We start from the raw sequence: 21392 nt of genomic DNA, 5'->3' as shown, positions 1-21392 counted from the left end.
ATCGTAATGGATACGTTTTTGACTATAGTGACATGTTGCCTCAGAATCCTTGTATCCTGACAGAAAGCCACATAAGAAGGTATACATATAGATACTTGTGATTTTACATCTTAAAAGATGCACATAAATGGAGCGTCGTCGTTCACGTAAAATTACGTGCAAAAACAAGTAATATTAAGTGAATGTAGAATTACATGACGTGGAATTCAATAAAATAAAAAAAATGATAGCGATGACTGCGGTTACTAGATCCGAGAATGATTGGATCGAAGTTAGTCAATTTATAGACAAAGCCAATGAAGAACACATCTTACTCTTCTTACCAGATAGAGTATAGATAACTCTATTCGTTTTATTCAGTATAAACATATGCTCTTACTTCACAAGGTGAAGTTGCTTCTTAAGAATAGTATCAATAAAAGTAGAATCTAAGGCCGAAAATGAGCCCGTTTGACGTCAATAACAACAATATTTTTTTCGTGTGGCCCCCGGTTGTTCGTGTAGCTTTCTCATTTCGAAATCGTTTTACTATTACATATTTTATCATTGTTTATTTAATTTATATCTGTTTATTTTTATCTACTGTCTCGGACGAAGTATGAAAGTAATCTAATTTGATTATGCTTTAAAGACTGGGAGATTGTTTCCTAATGCTTTCGAGCAGAAATTCGAGTTCACCTATTAAACCTATGTTTAACAAAAACTTGAGTTATGTTTTGTTCGCAGTTGGTAATCGTTCAAATGCAATAAATATCCAAAATTTTAAATAAACAACTATCCATAATTTGTTGAAACAGCGCATTTTAACAAAACTTCGTACCTGAAAATGTCGAGAACGATTGCTTCTAGAAGAATGTTAACTATGAGCCAATTATTGCTAATGCCCATTTTCTTTTGTTCGAATGAGTATATTATTTTAAAAAGATCTTCAAGTTTCGCAAATGTTTGTAAATTGTGCTATCGTTAAATGTTGCTTCTAATAACTAAAATGGTTCCAACAATAAAAGTGATGCACTAATGAAGGAAGTAACAACATTACAAAATGTGTATCTGCATTGTAACGTTTATTATACACGCTTAAAATGTTGTGAACACAAAGTGAAAGGGTATAGTTACGTAATATAGTAGAATACAATGGTGATAAAATAAGATTTTGATCAAATAACAAGTTCAGAATAAAACTGTTTATCAAACCTGTGTGGTAAAAATTTGATGCAGGTTTCATACTAGAATTTTTAATCACTGCTTCCGGTATTTACAAAACAGGAGCCTGGAATGAGTTAAATATAATTTCTATGGACCATTTAAGTTGGTCCATAAATATTATACTTTACTTGTTCTAGGCTTCAGGTGGAGTAAATTGAGAGATTTTTGCGTTACTGTGCAGTGTCATTTTAAACGGAGAACAAGAAAGTTTTAGCATTTATTACCCCAGAATACCGGAACCGGAAGACTTCTACCACATATGGAAGAGGAACACTTTTCTGAGGTTCCGAGGACCGAGGACCGAAAACCGAGATTAACTAAAGTCAGTTCGTTCAGCCGTAAACTGTAACAAGAGTTATACGTTGGAACATAGTTTTTAATACTGTTTCACTGAACTTTGTTTTTCTCGGCATCGTAATTAAAATGATTGTTTGAGATTTCTAACACTTTTAACCCTATAATACCGGAACCGGAACTCTAATCTGCAAAAATTGAACCGTCGCCTACTGGACCACTAGACTATTCATTTGAATTTAAGTTTATGGAAATCGGTAAAGCCATCTATGAGAAATAGTATTCCACTGGTTCCAATACTTCGGGAATCTAAGACCGGTATGGCCAGATGGATTTATTTGGCCATCAACTAACCAGATCAGCAGATTAAAAAAATATTATCCAGTTTTATCACCTCGTATCACAAAATCTTATTCCATTCTTTTAATGGAAATTGTTACATCAAACATTCTGCAATTCGGAAACCGGGAATAGGATCTAAGTAAAATCCAGTAACTCCTGAGATCCTAAGATCTCTGAATCTGAATGTTTGAAAATCGGTTCAGCCATATCTGAGAAACTGAAATACACAGTTTCCTTATTTGCACCTCTCAGCCTCAGCCTCTAAATTTGGAACTGAAAGTCAGATCCAAATAAAACAGAGGAGTTTTGTATGAGATCGCAATGCTTGCCATTTGAATTTATTTTGTAAAAATCGGTCGAAACATTTTCTGGGAAAGTGAGTTCACAAATTATTACATTCACACGTACAAATTTTGCGATCTCGACAAACTGATTCAAGTGGTATATTACCTCACTTCAGATGTCGGTTTTCACAGCATAACCATTCTATATGAGACAGACAAAGCTCGAAGATGGGGATATAATCAATTTTTTGTGCAAATTCTCGTTGGAAAAACATTCAATTTTTTTCAGTGGACTCTTATTGTAGAGTGCCCAATCGATTTGCTAAAAAGTCTAATTGGATTCTGGGCAAGCAGATCCTAATTTAGTAACCTTTTCTGTTGTGAATTTTAGGGAATTGTTCGCAATGCATGTTTATGTGAATTATGTCGTTCCATTTAAGTGCGCCAAGGAAGTCTTATCTTTTTTTTGTTTTGTTTTGTGGCTGAAAAAGTTTGAAGCCCTCAGAAAAGAAAAAAAATCCGGAGTTAATAATTTTCATCGCTGCACGCCCATAGCACATCGAAAAGGCACCACCGATAGATAATCCTTTCACAAAGAATATGTGTTATGAGGGACGGTCAGTTTGCCTTGATACCACCAAACAACTTTCAAGTTATTCCATTTCATACTTTCATGATGCTATGATATCATCTTGCTCTACGCTACATATATTCTGTACTGAAGCTGAGTTCCCCAAGCACCGATATTCATTCGCACTTGGGGAAACCGGCACTCACTCTCACAGCAGTACAGACACTCACTTCAAGAGCCTTCGACTCCCCTAGTTTGAGCGCTAAGTGCACCGAAAGTGGGCAAAAATTGTGCGCGCCGTATAAAAGCGTGCTTCTCGCAGGGCGCTCTTTTGCGTTTACTAAAGTTCGACGTCGAATCGGACGCCGAATTGTTTTGTCTCGGTTGTTCAACACAAGCCTACTCCCGTAGTTGGGCCGCTGACTTAACGCTGATCCCCTCTCGTGCTAGCTAGTATCAGTCTCTCCACCGCGGCACAGCGAATTTTTGTCGTATCAACGAATTGTTTTTTCATCCATTTCCTTTTCTCCTGCTGCTACCGCCGACAAGCCACAAAACTCAACCGAACCCCGCGCCTTGAACACGATCGTATCCAAAAAGACAGCCCTAGTGACCAGTCCGTGCCAGTGTACCATTCAGTGTGAATCAGTGCTTCAACGTCTGCGCCAGCTAGCAGCACTCGACAAAGGATACTGTGCGATCTTGCTATAGTGCTAAGTGTGCTGTTTAGTGTAAATCATCTCGTTGGACCAAACAGCCCCGGGAAGTTCTACTTGGTACGAAAGCGAAAAGAAAGATTGAAGCGTGCTGTGATTAGAAGTTAGTCGTTTTGAAGTGTTGTCAGTGGCATAGCTTTAAGTTATTTCGGAACGTTTCCATTCGACTAGAACTTTTCAAAAGTAACGAACGAATAACGAAAAAAAAAAAACGTTTTGGATCGTAGTGGGAAATATGGCGAGAGTTTATGCCTTAATTGGCATTCTGGCGTTGGTAGTTTCTGGTAAGCATTTTATTTTGTAACACTTATATTATTTATGACAATATTAACAATCACTGCGGCCATCCTGTTTTTAGTATGGCATAAGAAATGAACCATCGGAAAACAAACGCATAATTTGTTAACAAACATAACAATGTATTACGACAATTAATAAGTATGTTGGCTTACTTAATCAAATTACTATTCGGAATATTAAGGAATTCATAAGGATTAAATTTCCCTGTTCCCCGAAGTGCTGAAAATCGACTTTTCAGATATGTATGTATGTAATACTACGTAAGCAATGGCAGTGTCACGATTTCAATCACCAATCAAATATTGCTACTAAAATTTGAAATGTTAGAATTTCAGTGTGCTGAATAAAAGTATTCATTTAGAAATTGAACTTTAGCTTTTAGGATTTTTTGCATAGAATGATAATACCAAAAATTGTAATATGTTTTAAAGTTAAAAATACTAAATTTCGATACGGAGCTTAACTTTCTGTTTCAACAGAAAGTTGGCAACTGTTCCTTAAGTGCTGCGGAAAGTTGCATGGCTTCCTTATAAAACATGCTTCGAACATGCAGCTTGTTTGCGATTGGCATATTGGTAAGTGGAACATCCACAATTCTTATAAAGATGTTATTTTTCTCTAATAAAATTACAACTTCTTTAAGGCGACTATAGTTTTGAATTATTGAAAAATAATTCCATTTTATAAACCATCATAATCGATCATCTATATTTGGGATTCTTATAAATCTTTGTTGATCATTGAATTAGAGTGCAAATTCATTCAGTTCTCGTATTGAATTTTCTATTCATTAATCAATAATATCAAATACATCCAAAATAACAAATTAATATTCATGAGATGTAATTGTTGCGACAGTCAAATCAATTCGAAAATTTTATATAAAATCCAATTACTTTCCTACCGAAAACTACGTGTAATTTTAGCATAAAATTCAGCAATACTAAGAAGCTATACGTATTGTGATATTCAGTCTAATCCCAACATAAAATATGTTCATATAATAAGCTTGTACTGGCTTAGGCTCTTTAACTTCAATTATAACTAGCGACAGTATACTAAATGCTGTGCATATAATGATAATAAAACAAATGATTAAGGGAAACGGTTTCGAAATTTCATATAATATATGATTCAGACGCCTGGTATATGGTGTGGTTCCCGCGAAAGACCCGCACCGTAGACCCCTTCCAACACACCTCCTGCAGCGCTACGATGTCGAACTTGCGGTCTTTCACTATATCGGATAGTATACGCGTGCTTCCGATGAAGTTGAGAGACTTACAGTTCCACGTACCGAGTTTCCAATCTCTTGTCCGTTTTCGTCGCAAAGGTCTGAGCCGATTAGATCCATCCGAATTTTCTTGTTGAACTTCCACTGAACACTAAGTAGAATTATTTGATGTTGATCACATTATAAGTTGTTAACGAAAATTTCGTTTTGAATTGAAATTTGGCTAGTTTGTGTTCAGGGTTTTTGTCAACAATATCCCTTGAAAATGAGAAATATTTTTAGCAATATAATTGTTGAATAATAACTAAACCATTGGTTGTTACTGCATATTTGATTCCCAAATTTTGTGTTGTTGAAATATTATCATTGAATATGTGTCACATATAAACTCATGGACTCATAATAAGAAAAGTTATGTAAATTGATAACATGCGTTTTTGTAGAAACTGTTCAAGAGTACGCCGTCTGTATATAACTCTTTTGACTTAGTGACTATTCGTACTAGCCATTTAAAGCACTTTGTGGTGCTCGAAAAACCTTTTCGCTTTCGTATTTGACTATAAAGCTGAAGCTTAGAGTTGGTCATAATATTCGTTATAGACGTTTATAATAAGTTTTTTAGTTGTTAAGTGACTTTATCAGTGAACGTGAATGCTTTGCGGTCGGGGTGTTTGTCGGTTCGAGGGAAATTTTAATAAAAATCATAAGTACGGTTTGATACACGAATCCAACAAACTGTCTGACAAACATGCGAACATACTTGGTGTTCAAATCATTCTCTTCACTGAACACAATTATCAGCATTATGCATGCTCGTCAACTCACAAACCACCTGCGATTTGGCATTGTGAAATAGTTTAGAAAGACAAGACATGCACGACCGACCCATAATTACCCCATCCGTAGTCAGTGTGCAATTTTTTCTACACCATACGTATATTAACAATCGTGCGTTCTACTTTTTTCTTCGAATTTAGTTTGGCTCTTTTGAAAGTTGTTTTTCTTCTTTGGCGAGTTTCGGTTTTTATTTCATTCTTTTCTATTTGTATTTTGGAACCTTTTTCTGCCCATCAATGGTGTTGACTGGTTTGCTTCAAAATGTATTTAAATAACAAATGTCACAGTTTTTTTTGCTGGTTTTTGGAATATGCACTTTTAGTTCGGTATTGTGCATATTAAATTGATACAAGTGGTGAATGAGTTGCTAAAGAAACTCTAAAAATAAGTAGAAATAAGCATTTAAAGCAATGTGCTATGATTTTAGGCGTTTGAAGTGTATAGATTTCAATTTTTATGCGCTTAGTGTCTGTTATTTTTACGCATCGAGTCCAATAAATGCAATGTCTTCAAAAGGAAGTTGTTGCAAACAATTTTGATCAAGTTAAGTCAAATCTTTTGAAGTGTTCAGAATTTAGCTAAAAAGCTATATGGTAAAATTGCAGTAAAATTGTCAGTGAATACCGAACACGTAGCTTAATAGATTCAGATAACAGACACAGGATTGAAAAGCAATTGAAAAGAAATTCAAATAAAACTAGACTTCGGTGTTTAGCAGAGATGGTGAAAATTTCAAATATCTGCTAACAGAATTGCAAAGATCAGTAAATCCGAAGAAAAATCTGCAGTCAGCAAGTATGTCTTGCTGCCAGCTATTTCCTTAAAAAAAATGGTCGCAACAATTTCAATAGTCTGTAAATTTTGGTTGTTTGTAAAAGTCTGCGACAAACCCCATTTTCAAAAGTCTTCACAACAAAAAATGTCTGTAACACTATACACGAAATCTGCAGATTTACAGACAAATCGGCAGATCTGGCATCTCTGATGTCTAGACTCATAAAAAAATCATATAGCGAAATTTCGTCTATTAGCTGTTCGTGGATAAATATCGCTCACACTGCAAGTTTAACATCGCTCGTTCTTTTTCTGTTTATTAATGTTCCAATCGGTCGATATATTGTATATAGTATGCTTATTTATGGTAAATACAATAAGAGAAAAATTAATAAATGAATCATGCGGCAAATCTCCTAGCAGCCGGCAGTCTGGAGTTTTACGAGCTCCGGAAATTAATGTCGCCTCGTGCATCGTACTTGCTGTTGTGATTATGTTGTTAATATAGAAACATCCAGATCTTCTTGCTTCCATACTAACACATTTCCTTTCATGTGATACTTGTGGACTGCATGGGTACTTGAGGTCTCCATGTGTTCACTGTACGCACAGATAGGCAAATAGCTACTGCAGTGAAACAACACCTGAAAAAAACTGAGCGAGTAGTATGCGTACTAATTTACCCAAGTTTACCAGTAGTAATACTTGTAGGTATTGAGATATATATGAACGGCCTACACTTTCGGAATATGCCTCGTAGTACTCTAGGAAGACGGTTAATTTACAAATTTCTCTAGCGCAATGGGACTGCTTTGGGTTTTCCACGTGACTGTTGAATTTTTGTCTCCGCCTTATTCACTGCCATCCTGACAACGGAAAATCACACTACCACATTATTTACAGCATGTAAATGATACATAGTAATATTGAATGAGTAGTGCCAAATTTGGATAATTTTGGTCAAGTTGGAAGAAAAGCTACACAAAATTTGTTTTAAAAGTTGCACCCGGTATTTTGATGCTTTTGGATCTCTTGTTAATAATAATTCTGCCTCATGTTTTGGGCGATCGAACTATTTTTCACTTTCTAACATTTTAAATGGATATTTTTTCTGTAAATAGGTGAATTGAACGTAATCTAGCGTGAAACATCCGCGGTTATGTAGATGGAGTGTAGAAAAAATTTCTTAGAAAGCGCATTTCATCCCTCATTCTCCTGTTGAAATTGTGTTTTTCCTTAAGAAGAAAATTATACCATCTAACACATCTATATTTTGTTTAGAAGCTACCAACCAAAGTCTAGGCATTACATTCCTTCCGTGGAATTTTGCCTTTCTGTTTCAACAGACTTCGCAGCCGATTCATAGCGTAAAGAATCATTGCATGGCTAGTACTACAATCCTATTGACACTATGAATCTTTCCAGGTCGGAGTCGAACATACGACAACTGGTTTGTAAGACCAGCGCCGTATGCGTAGTTTGGTTCCAATTTTTTTATTTAATGACTTACCTCTCTATTTTGCTTACTAGTTATGTATTAAAAAAACATTTCTCGGTTGATTTCATACTAACAAAATGTGTTTTACCAATTATGAACACTATGTTTCTTGTCATCTCATGAATAAAAGCTGTATTTGTTAAGTGCAAAGATTTGAAAGGAACCCAAAATAATCCAAAATATCGTTACCAAGAGAAACTCTCACTTTCAAAAACGACATTAAAAATTTAATGTGTCTAAGAAATACACACTTAGAAAAAATCGTACTTCTTATGTGTCCGAATAATTCGAGCGTCAAAACTTACTCACTTTCACAGTTGATTTATTAAATAACTCATACATTCTGGACTATTTTTGAATATTAAAACATGCAATTTTTCGCACGGTAAGTTTGACACATATTTTAGTCATTGTTAGAGAATTCAGTCGTTTGAAGGGTTACATTCCTATGATCTGTGTTATGATGTATAAATTTAATTATTGATCTGTAAATTGAATGTATGCAAGTTTGGTTTCTAGTATTTTTTCGTATTGTGCAGGTAAATATTATATAGAAGCATAAATCGAATGCATCTAGATTCCACAGTTTAGTTGTAATATAATTGAGCAGTCTGTGACACCAAAAAGCGCCTCAGGTGAGAAATGGGTGCGTGAATGCTCCTGGGTGTCTGATAATTGAGAATCAATTACTTGAGTAATGATGCTGCATCAATTTAGTTCTCTATGTCAAGAACATTAGGAAAACAGGAAAACATAATTACATTATTATGTACGATATAAGAGACCAGTTAACATTTTAATCTATCTCAGTACAGATACTCACTAAAATGACATCAGTGTTTCATGTCTGGCAATTTCCAAACAGAGCTACCGTACCATAACCGGTTCGTCGGCAAATAGTACACATCTTGCTTTGCCAAGTTTTCTTCCTTTACACCTTTCTACTTTTGCTTATCATTTACATCTCTCTCCACATATTTCGTAACACTTGATGCTGTCTCGAACAGAACAGAGTGACTTGAAAATCTCACTGAGGTTTTGTTAAAAGTTAAAAGTTAGCTTGTATTACTAAGAAAACCTGCTACCGTTACTTTTATTACTGCAGAGAAAACAGTATTCTAGGTATCCGTGTGGGTGATTTCATAAATTATTCTTGCACTTTTATACTTTAAAGTTGCAAAGTTGTGTAACTTCATCCATTTCCGTTACTCAGCCATCTGCGACCCCGAATTCCACAGTACCGTGCAAGCATATCCGGCTCACACTGTCTGCGACTGGCACATTTCTTTCGATGCAGACTTGAATACCAAAAATAAAAATGTTAAGTAATAGAGTAAGTAAACTGTTAGTGTATTTGTGTACGTGTATTAGCACATGTATGCAAGTTTGGTTTCTAGTATTCACACCCACTGGTGCGGTCTCATGCGCGGAACATGCATCTGGGTGCGGTCGTGCCAACAGGTCGACTCGTTACATCGGCATCTTGTCCTAGCCAACGAATTCACATTTTTTTTGCTTTGCGCGATCCAGTTTACGCATAGAGATAAGTATATATAGATGACGAAGTTCGTAAACACCGGTTTTCTGGTTGGTCTTTGCGAGTCGAGTGTTTTGTTGACGCAATTTCGATTGCAACCTTCTGGAACCGGTTTTCGATTTTGTTCGGGTTGGTTGGAACGGTTGCTGCTTTTCCCAAAAAAAAATCACTCAACGTAGGAAAAGATGGCGGCTGGCTGGTCTGACATGGTTCCCTTCAACATTTTAATACTTACGCTGGAAACTTAATCGTCGAAAATCCAGAGTTGTTATATTTGAAGGTTTATCCCTCTGTTTCAACTTTTCAATCATCGTAAGTAAGTACTCAACAGCGAGTGTTAGATTCGGGCTTAGTATGGTTAGAAAGCATTTGAAAGGTTGAATAAAGAAGATACAATTTTTGCGATTACCACCCTAATTGTGCGACCTCAGACGTATTCAATGTAGAATGGAATGGCATTTTAGAGACACTTACACAGATAAAAATATTTTGCGAATTTACATATTTTTCATGCACATATCTGGAGCAGACAATTAAATATAAAAATTAATTACTGTAACAACCCCATACACTTATATGACTAACTTTTATTTTCCGACGAATTCCAATACTCAGTTGGGGAAAGAAGAATTCGACCCACTGTCTGTCAACCTGTTCACTAGAAACCGTTCTTAAAACAACAAATTTCAAACACCCCATTCGTAGACGTATTAAATTCAGCGCTTAAACATTCACGTGTTAAAAACAAACGCTGGGTACTTCCAATTCCAAAGAAAACTGCAATTTTTTTTCAGGACGCTCATTTTTCTCAATTTTGATAAAGTTAGGCTTAGTTTGAAGTCATTGATCAAGTTTGGTGAAAATTTCTAGTTCGGAAGATGTCACTTTTTCTATCAGAGTTCTTTTTTCTCAGAATGGAATTGAACAATGGTCAAATTCAAATGTATTAATACTGATACTTTTGATTCCATGTATGTGTCCTAATAAACGACGTAAGAGTTGAGATACGCTGCTGTTTATTACTCTAATCAATCTGAATTGACTCGAATGAATCTCCCTAATTTTGTAACAAAAAGTTCAATTAAAAAATGATTTTACTGAGACAATTCGGGTAGCATTCCGAATTAACACACCACTAGGAGCATCAATAAGTGATTCTGTCTTTCTCCATGGAAAGGTAATAGAATATCTGAAAAAAAACGGTTCGCTTCGAATACCCCTAGTGTTATATACAATTCGGCTCAGTCTGACGAGATCGGATAATGTGTGTGTACTTTTCAAGAATCTTTTTTACCGCTCAATTTTCTCGAAGCCAATTTCAGCAAGTCGTTTGAAAGCTACTGGTGGTTCATTGATCAAGTTTGAAGATCAAATGGCTCCGTTGATATTATGGTATAAATTAAACATAATTTATTCTTAACGTTCAATTTTTCTGAAGATAGCTAATCCGATTTCAACAGGCTGTGGCTCGGTTGAAACCTACTATAAGGTCATTGATCATGTTCGAAGATCAAATTGATGTCATTTCTGATTCTAGAGATGTAATGATATAAGTGGCGTAAACGACATAACGTCCTTTTCTCGGTTGTTCTTCTCCGAAAGTTGAACCGATTTTAACATTTCAATCAATTTTTACAAGTTTCGATGATATAATGGTATATGTGACGTAAACGACACCTGGAAGGATTCGTAGTGTGAGTAGGATCGTAGCACCAGCCATGCAATGGTTCTGTACACTCTGTATCGGCTGCAAAGTCTGTTGAAACAGAAGGTCAAATTCCACTACAGGAATGTAATACCAAGGCTTTCCTTTGACGTAAACGACAAAACTCATTACCGCTCAATTAGGATTTATTTAACGTGGTGTTACGAATAAACCTGTTCATTGTTACTAGTATGCTCGTACCATTCACACATGTTCAGAAACGATTAGTAGATCTCTCGTCCGACAAGCAAAACAAATATTACAGAGTGAAAGATTCGTAAGTAGTGGTTGAGTAGAGTCTCAACTCTCAATAGATGGTTTTCTATCGATGCTCTGAATGTTGTGTTATAGTACCAACATGTAGATAATGGAACGGGCGTATCCGGCGTCCACAGAGTGCCACTCGATGTCCGTTTTAGACGCGGCGGAACCGTTCATTGAACTCACACACGGAGTTGCTTTACTTTGGTAGGTGAACCTGTTGAAATAACACAGCCGATGAATAACTATTGTAGACTTGATGAATTTCAACCAATCACTTTTGAACAATTGAAAAATATTTGTTTTAATTTGAGAAAATCGACTGGTATTGACGATGTAAACTCAAAAGTGATACAGGATTGCTTTCATGTTATCGGACACGATCTATTGGATTTGGTAAATGAATTGTTGTACACGGGGCACGTGCCAAAAGCGTGGAAAGAATCTCTGGTGGTTCCTATCCCCAAGTTTACTGGAACGGATAAAGCCGAGGAGTACCGTCGCATTAATATTTTGCACACGCTGGAAAAAATTCTGGAACTTGTTGTTAAAGATCAGCTGATTATCTATTTGAACTCTATAAGTTTGCTAATACCGTAAGAATCGGGATATCATGAAGGTTACTCTTGTGTTTCACAGCGTTTCGCTTTGAACCTACTATTGGCAAAATAGAAGAAGAAAATCAAAGCCAAAGAGAATATTTTTTCTTTGTTCTTGGATCGGAAGAGAGCCTTTGAAACAATTTCAAGACCTTTATTGTTGCAGACATTACGGCGTTTCGGCATCGGGGAATGGCACATGAATGGTTTGAAAACTATTTATGTGGTAGATCTCAAAAGACTGTTTTTAACGATGTAGTGTCTAGTTCCCTCGGTAATTCACTTGGAGTGCCTCAGGGAAGTGTGTTAGGTCCTATTCTATTTATTATGTATATTAATGTTTCTGTGATATAAATTTGTTTGCTGATGATACTGTTCTATTCATTACGGCTAAAGATTTCAATGAAGCTGTTGCACATTTAAACAAGGATCTAAGTTTAAGCAACTGAAACTAAACGTCGCGAAAACTAAATATATGGTTATTTCTTCTGTTAGCACCGGTCATGGCGACAATGTGGAAATTGATGGTGAAACTATTAATCGCGTTAGAGAAATTAAGTATCTTAGAGTCATAATTGATGAAAAGTTAACATTCAAATCTCATATTAATAACGTCATCAAGAAGATTGCCAAAAAGTACGGAATATTGTGTCGTTTGAGAAATGACCAATCGATCCATAGTACGATTATTTTGTATAAAACAGTCATTTCACCACCCATTGACTTTTGCCCATCCACTCTGTTTCTTGCTAATAACACACGAATCTTGAGATTACAGCGACTGCAAAAAAAAATCATGCGATTAATTCTAAAATGTAGCAGATACACCTCCTCAGATTTTCTACTGCACGCATTACAATGGCTTTCAGTGAAACAGAGAATTTACTACTTAACCTTGGTATTGATTTGCAAGATCTTAAATGGCATGCTGCCTCGATATTTGTGTGATCGGATTGAAAGAGGAACTGATTTGCATAGGTACAATACTAGAAACGCATCTGATGCTAAAACACTAAAATTTTTGTTAGCCAGATCGCAAAACTCATTATTGTACAAGAGAATAAGTTTTTTCAATTCGATGCCAAGAAAAATCAAACATTGGTGGAGTTCAAAAAGTTATGTATTTCACACATAAAGTCCGCTTTGTAAGTAAATCTTTAGACAGTTAGATCAATTTTTTTCAGATTTTTTTACGTATTACGAAGATTGCATTTTCTTTTTGTTTATATATATTATTGTGAGACGTATCAAGTCACTGTGTTCGGTATGATGGTGATGGAGATTTAGTTTGTTGAGAATTAAAAATAATGAGCAGTCTACAAACGTTTGAGCATCGCGCGCGAAGCTGGTAGTGACTATTTGAAAAGCGAAAAGGATTGGCCGAAGAGCCTTAGCATTCAGTGTGTTAAGTTTTTCTCTTGACCTTGATCGCAAGGTTTGATTTCTAATTTAAAGAATAGATTCGGGAAACTAATTGGGATCGACAGTTGTTGATGGAATTGGGCTTGGCTCTGCTCATCCGCTGTCTCATTACTCCATCCATAAATAAAATAAACCTAGATTCCCCAGTAATAGTAATGTAGTTGAGCAACTAATGACACCAAAAGCGTCGTCTGGTGAAGAATGGCTGCGTAAATGCTCCTAAAATGCATGCATAAAGTTGCCTGTGCATTTAACACAACCACAGTAGCTAATGGAAAAAAGTACACCCGTTTCTCACTTGAAGCGCTGTTAGTGTCTCCGTACAATGGGAAATCTATGTTTATTTGATTTATGCTCCATCGTAGCTGATGTGTGTAGCGATGAACTGGTCCGGCGGGAAGGGCCAGGTGAATTACTGTCTGATACCGGTAAAGATATCGGGCTCGATGCCTGATGTGATCAAGGATCTTCCCGGGTTGGAATTTTTTTGGTTAACCCTGGATAGTAAATCCGAAATATTTAAATGTTATTTTGTGGTCAGTCCTTCTTTTGAAAAAGAATCTATACCTGCTAGATTAATCAGATCATTTACTGGTTAAGACTTGTGAAAAAATAATAATTATCGTTTAGATAACTCATTCTGTTCACACCTTTGTAGGGGTATGAGGTGGGACCATCATCATCATCATCATCATCATCATCGTACTGTTTTATGTCGTTTTCACTTGAGAAAACTGAAACTGACCCAGGGTAGTTTCATCAAATAAGCACTTTTCACAAAACTGTGCTGACTTCGCACTTAGCAACGGGGTTTTGAGCAAACCTGATATAACAACCAGGTTCGAAACTGACTCGATTTTCAGTTCAACAACGTTAAAACTAGGTTCGAAACTAGCTTCAAACAAACGGTTTGACAGCAGTTAGGGTGGAAACTGGGTTAGGTTTGGCGTCAAGCGAAAACGACATTAGTCATCACGGTTAGAGCGCGACTGTCAAATTTGTCTACTGACTCATGAGTTACTATGATTGATGCTATATGGGTAGTTTCGTCAGTGTGGGTAATGGTAAACCCATGAAAAATCGACAGTTTTTGTCAATTTTTCAAATGCAAACGTTATCAGAGACCCGAATGATTTGCATTGATGAGATACCTAAGTTCGACTCCTCTGGTTTATGGTAAAAGTTTAGCTGCGAGATGACTTCTATTAACTTAAATGACTCACTTTTCCTTGCCTTATCTTCACATCCTGGCTCTTTCTTAAGCATAATGGCTCTAACATTTTCACATTCTTTCTCTTCTTATAATCTCTAGTTAGTTTGATATCGTTAAAATACCAAAAAAAAATTTCATACAATAATATTGGATTAAAATGTAGTTTTACCGCACTGTCTCTCATATCGGAACTCACAACTGGGGATATATGTGCTGTCACAGTTGGTATGACTATTGATGGCATATACAGGCAATATGTCTATTGTTCGGTATATTTGCCGCATAACCAACCTTCGCCAAGCGATGACTTCAAACGGTTGTATCATACTGCTGCAAAAGTGATTACCGCTTATAATCGGCAGTGACATCAATGCTCACCATATCGTTTGGGTCAGCAAAGATATAAATTTGAGAGGCTCAGATATGATGGAATTTGTAAGCAGAACAAAGCAACACATAGTCAATGCAGGAAATCGTTCAACTTTTGCGAGATCTAGAAGAGGTCTTGGATGTAACTCTGCTCTAATAGAATTCCACATGAGATGGCAAATTGTCTCGTCTCCGATGAGTTCGAACCTTCGTTATCTAATCATTAGTACATCTTTTTTGATCATTCAAAGTTAAATTTGATATTGCCACATATCGTAATCCCATATCTAGATTTTACGAGTACCAACCAGCAATTATAACCCCAATTAATTTGGAAAATGTTGTCGAACAGACAAACTCACTCATAGTTGCAGCATATGAAGAGGCTTATCCACTTCAGGCTGTGCGAGGTACTAGAGAAACTCCTTGGTGGAATGCTGAACTTGCTAGACTAAGAAAACTTAACAGAATAGCTTGGAATCACCGACGCAGAGATGGGTCGGAAGCATTCGTGTCGGTGCGAAGAGCTTACAAAAATGCTATTCGAGCGAAGTGGTTGGAAAAGCCTTTGCTCAAATGTCTCTAGTCTCAACGAGACTAACAGATTGAATAAGTTTCTTTAGAAATCGAAGGACTTTCGTGTCGATTTGTTAAGAACTTCGGATGGTAAGTACTTGTTTGATGCAGGTGATGCACTTCACTATCTTTTTAACACTCACTTTCCAGGATGTATGGAGCCATTACCGACAGCTGTTCCTAAGACCTTTTCGCACTCCCCGGTGAATGACCGATAGGTTAAAACCGGGCTAAAATAAACAACTAACTAACTAACCTTTTCGCACTGAACGACCGAAATTAGCTCTGCGCCTAATACGTTTTACTGTTTTTGAATTAGTTGTTTTTAACAACAAATTTGCTAAAATAACTAATAAATTAAATACAATTCAAAATTTGCTTTGCGGAAAGAAGTTTTTTTTTAGAAAATGTGATGAGTTGGCAAATATTCTGAACATAAACCACCAAACTTTCAATCCAATACGAAATTTTTGTTACCAACTGATTTTGTGGTTGAAATAAAAAAAAAATACGCTGTCTGACTGTCGCCATAACTGCTTAAGAACAGCACAAAGAAACCAAAAAAAAATGGGTTTTTATTAACAATTTTAAGAGTCAAAAAAATCTTGAGAAGTGTCAAAGAAACACAATTCATTGAAAAGCTGAAAAGGATAGTCTCACTCTTAGAAAAAATGAAATTTACGTTTGACGTAAATTCAAGCATGACGTAATTTCTTCGGCGATGCCATAATATTACATCTACCGAGATGTAAAAATTATTATGCGTTTGTACCGATGTAAACTTCAGCTAAATTAACTGTGAAGTTAAAGATATGACTTATCTTTACATGCTTCGAATTGTGAATGTTTGTGAATCGTGACGCTCCTTTTATGTGCATCTATTAAGATGTAAATTTTTCTAAGTGTGTAGTTGAAACTACTGGGAAATTGTATTGATATTTTTTACATATGTTATGATGTGGAACAATGAAGTGAGTTTCGTGTGCTGCACTCTAATTGTATATGTCAAACGAAATTCGTTGTATTTTCCAACATGACAGTATTGCAGCTGGTTATGGTTTATTCAGCAGAAAGCTGCATCGAAACAAGCAGAAAGATCTTCTGTTCACAACATAGTTTTGCATCTAGAAAATAAGACCTAACACAAAACTAATTTTTTTATCAAAATTTTGATATCTTTATATCCAAAATCATGAATAATAATAATATTATTTTCCCCTGAAATAATAATTAAAGTCAAAAAATTTTACACGGTGCACGCTAATTTCTCAAGAAGGGGAGAAGAAACTCGACGCAACGAATGTTTTTAATTTTTGAATTCATTTTTACATCGTAACTGTAACGTTGCTAACAATAAACTGTCAAAGTTTGGATTCGATCGGTGGCGCGACATGTGTCGACAAGTTAAGCCCGTATTCGAGCGAGTTGCGCTGCGGTACACTCCGATTAATTTTTAACTTTTTTCATTAAATAAACTATAAAGATTGTTTTATGGAATCGCTTATTTGAAAACTAAGGAAAAGACGCACATTTCATGTCTTGGACGAATTTTTGTATCTTTATTAGATTTTACAGTATAGGCTGTTGAAAAAGGCTCTATTTTGTAATCACGAAACTTGAAAAAATCATATCTCGAAAATTCAACGTACCATATTGAAATAAAAAAATACGTGTCGAATATTTTCGAGTTCTTTAACGAAAAAAAAAGAGTTATTTTGGGTGGCTGATCAACAAATATTATTACTAATTAACTAATAATGTCAATTGAAATCAACAATAATATTATTGAATTTTTGAACACCTTCTGTTGAATTCAACAATTCATATTTGTTGAAAACAATAAATTTATTTTGCCAAGTAAACTAAAAAATCAGTTGAATGAAAATGTAGTATAATTGTCAAATTTTGGATAATGATGGGAACTCAAACCCTGATACTGATATTACAGGTGCTTCTGTGCATACAACCGTTGCATGTTTTCCAAAAACAAGAAGCATTATATTGTGCATATCATCGTAAGGTTACAGAGTTTTGGAACAGTAACCCTATAGAATATGCTACTAGCCACACTCGCTTGTAGTCTCAAATGGTTACTTGGGATGAGTAATTTCTCACTCCTAGCGACCTAACTATCACATGTAGTTTTCCTTTCAAAACATTCAATGTGAGCTATCCTTTTCTTGAGGAATTGTTGTCTGGTTATTTAGAACGACAACTTGATGAACACATAGTTTCTTATACGGACGGTTAGAGCAGTCTCATTCACTTAGTAGATACTGTACTGTATTCCAAGCAAAAATCTACGCGATTCTGTGGGGGAATACGATCAGTCGGGTTGAAACCGTCGGTTCACCGGTCAGGAAGCGTCCCGGGGTCAACATGGCCACGTTATCCGGACGGTCCTTCGTCGTAACTTTTGTGTTATTTATGGTTATCTTGTACTGCTGAAAATTGATGATGGCCGTTCAATCAAAATGATGCTAATTTATGGAAGCGTACTGAATGTCTAAAGATCAAAAGCTACAATAAAACATTTGTCTTCCACCCGTCGTATGTCACAACTCAACGATACTATTATCCAAATCGATCTGATCGGTCGGTGCCGGCGGGATTCTGAGAACTTGCATCACCTGGCATCCCGACCGTATCAGAAAGTCGTGCCTTGAAATGAACATATACAAAAAAAGGTGCATGCCGAACACCGAAAGTTTAACTACCAATGCGCTGCTACTCTCCCTGTTTGATAAATCAATTCGATTTCTGAGTTAGAGCCCGAAGCGATCGGCATATTTCTCCGGTGACATTTAAAGCTCTTATTGCACATTATATTTTTGCAACTGATGCTCAACCTTAGACCAACCCCGTTGTTGTGAACCTGTTCTTGTTGTATAATTATTTCGTCACGATTGCATCTTTCACGTTCGACTCCGATGTTGATGAAATTGAAAGTAACATGACTAGATGGCACTGAATAGCATTCTCAATGCTCTATCATTTTCCAGTTGGGAATTATCGTCAAGAAAATTATCGTAAAGAAATATAAAGGAATTATCGTAAAGAAATATAAAAAAGGCAAAAAATATATGTCTGTTCGTATGACAACATAAATTTTGCACTATCTGATATATATATATTTATATTAGCGACTCTATGATAATCGATACTAATTAAAGAATGTCTTATCAATGGATATTGCGAACTTCCTGTTAGTTTCTTAAACATTTTCATATCAATCAATTAGCGGTTCGATGATTCACACTGTCGAAAATCCACTGTATCACCAATTGCAAATCGCGTGACGCCTGAATGTGTTCAATATTTAGCAAATCTAACTCTGAACAAAAACTGTTTGGTAGAGATTATATAATTTCGCCACGATAAGATACTCCAAAAACCAACATACGGAACATGCGTAACGAGAAGATGTGATAATTGAACGCGGTAGTCGATAATGTGAACCATAAATCTTGTGCGCCATCGTTATTACAACATGAACTTGTTACCATACGTGATTGAATAATGCGTGTTGACTTTGCGAGAGCGGAATGATTTACTCAATGCAAATTGGATATGATACCATGCTACTTCTTTGATACAATTATGATTGATTTTTCAGAATTACTTGTGAAGCTTGCCAACTTCCAATCAATTTGTATTGCAATCGAATTTACAATAATATTTTTTTTCTATTCCTCCCAGCCACGGCTACTGTGCGAACGAAACGACAAGCAGAGGAAACTAAAAAAGAAGAATCGTTTGAAAAAGAGCTTTGCAAGGACAAAGACGCCGGTGAATGGTTCCGATTAGTGCCTGGTGAGGGGGACAGCTGTCGAGATGTCATCCAGTGCACATCGTCGGTAAGTGTCTGCCGTTAAAAATTGAGTTATTTAATTTCAATTCAGAATGCGTCCTTATGCAGATGATCATTTGAATTACCTAAGTAAATTTACCTGAGATCACCACGATGTAAACGTACAACACAACACGATTGCTTCCGAAATGTTAAAAAAATCTTTTTCGTTAGCGCCACAGTGCTTCACTTTTTGACGTTAAACACAGCTTACTCGAAGGCTGGGCGTAGATTACTTTTGCCGTTTGAACTGTTGCACGGACTACTTGGCCGTCACGATTGACCACAATAATGATACGACACCGTAGTTAACACTTTCTGGGATCATCCGGATCAGCAATAATGACAATGACGGCCTAGTTTTCTAGTACTACCTGGTTCGTCTGCTAATCTCCGGTAGATAGTTACAAAGTCATCATTTTCAGAATCAATTCGAAGTTCGATCTCCGGCTGCCAACAGTTTCTATTAAGATACGCTTTACTGTATCTCTGTCGCATTCCGAGTTACTTTTCAAATAATCATCAACTAGAATTGATGTCCTAGTCTACGAAATCCCGTTTTAGTTCTCCTTGCTTGACAAATCATGTCAAGACTTTGAAGGTTTAAATTATGAGCTTTAATGTTTGGCATACATCTTCACGTATGTTTCGTCGTCCATCCTTCGTATTTCGTAAGAACCTATCTCTTTGTACAATTTTCGCGTACGTCTGGATTCTGTTTCCGTGTCCTGAAAAGAACAAAATCCCAATCGAATCCCACTGACGGAGCTTTGGCAGGCATTCAATTTCTTGCCGGTATCATAATCCGAAAGCTCTTGCTTTGTCCTAATCGTTCTCAACACCTTCGAATGCATTTTCCTATTCTTAGTTCGACAACGACGATTGCTGTGATCCTGCCGATCGATTGTATGCCACTCACGGAAATGTTTGAGAATGGTTTAAACTGCTTAGCCAAGTTAGTTTAGCCGATAATGCGACTTGGCGATTTTTAAACCTATCCACGTCGAGTTTCCGAAATGGGTAAAAGCAAAGCCTTGGCATTACATGCCTTGTGTGGAATTTGACCTTCCTGTTTCAACAGACTTCGCATGATTCATAGCGTACAGGAATCCATGCAGTGTTAGTACTATGATCCAACTGGCACTAAGAAACTTTCCAGGTCGGGGCTTGAAAATACAACAACTGGCTTGTAACACTAGCGCGCTATGCATTGAATCGCCAACCCGGGCCTTTGAAGAGTGTATCCAAAAATAATTTTCGTTTCACGGCTTTCAACAAGTTTTTCAAAACAAAATGACGAAATTGTCTTCTTATTCTTCTTTCTGGTCGGCATAACCATTCGGCACTTGAGATGATGCCGATTGATGGCACAGAAAAAACTGTTTTAATCCACCTAGTGGTGTAATGATACTTTTCTCATATATAATACAGTGGTATTCTATTCAAAATGTTTCTTTTAGATTTTTGAAAGAAACCAAGGGATTGTTTGTGCATTAACTAGTATCTGGTCAGGCCATCCATTAGAAAACGAAGTGGGTTCACTATTATACAAAATTTATAGCACTGGAACCCGAGAACCGGTATAATCGAAGTCGGTTCCTACGGTCATCAACATGACATACAAACTTTACTAGTTTTTATTCAAATTTTGAAGATTTTATACGATTTTAGCATCGTACTCTAAACGACTATTCATATTTGTTGTATCCAAAAATATGCAGTAATTTTTTATAGGACCATAAGACCTTTCATTTGACCCTAAGATTGGGAATAACGGTTTTGAGCAATTGAGATTGGGAATAAC

General features: G+C 36.2%; 1 protein-coding gene across 1 annotated transcript in view; it reads left to right on the top strand.

Moving 5' to 3' along the window:
- Nucleotides 1-3032: 3032 nt before the first annotated feature.
- LOC131433714 (chitin deacetylase 1) overlaps nucleotides 3033-21392 on the top strand; it is a 42559-nt gene continuing 24199 nt past the window's right edge. Inside the window, exons 1-2 of the mRNA XM_058600264.1 lie at nucleotides 3033-3697; nucleotides 19438-19595. Of these exons, the coding sequence (XP_058456247.1) occupies nucleotides 3649-3697; nucleotides 19438-19595 (207 nt within the window). The 5' untranslated portion in view covers nucleotides 3033-3648. The remainder of the gene's footprint in view (nucleotides 3698-19437; nucleotides 19596-21392) is intronic.

Source organism: Malaya genurostris, chromosome 3, assembly GCF_030247185.1.
Source record: "Malaya genurostris strain Urasoe2022 chromosome 3, Malgen_1.1, whole genome shotgun sequence".
Taxonomy (NCBI): domain Eukaryota; kingdom Metazoa; phylum Arthropoda; class Insecta; order Diptera; family Culicidae; genus Malaya; species Malaya genurostris.
Note: the sequence above shows the minus strand (reverse complement) of the source record. Positions and strands in the feature narration are given on the sequence as shown.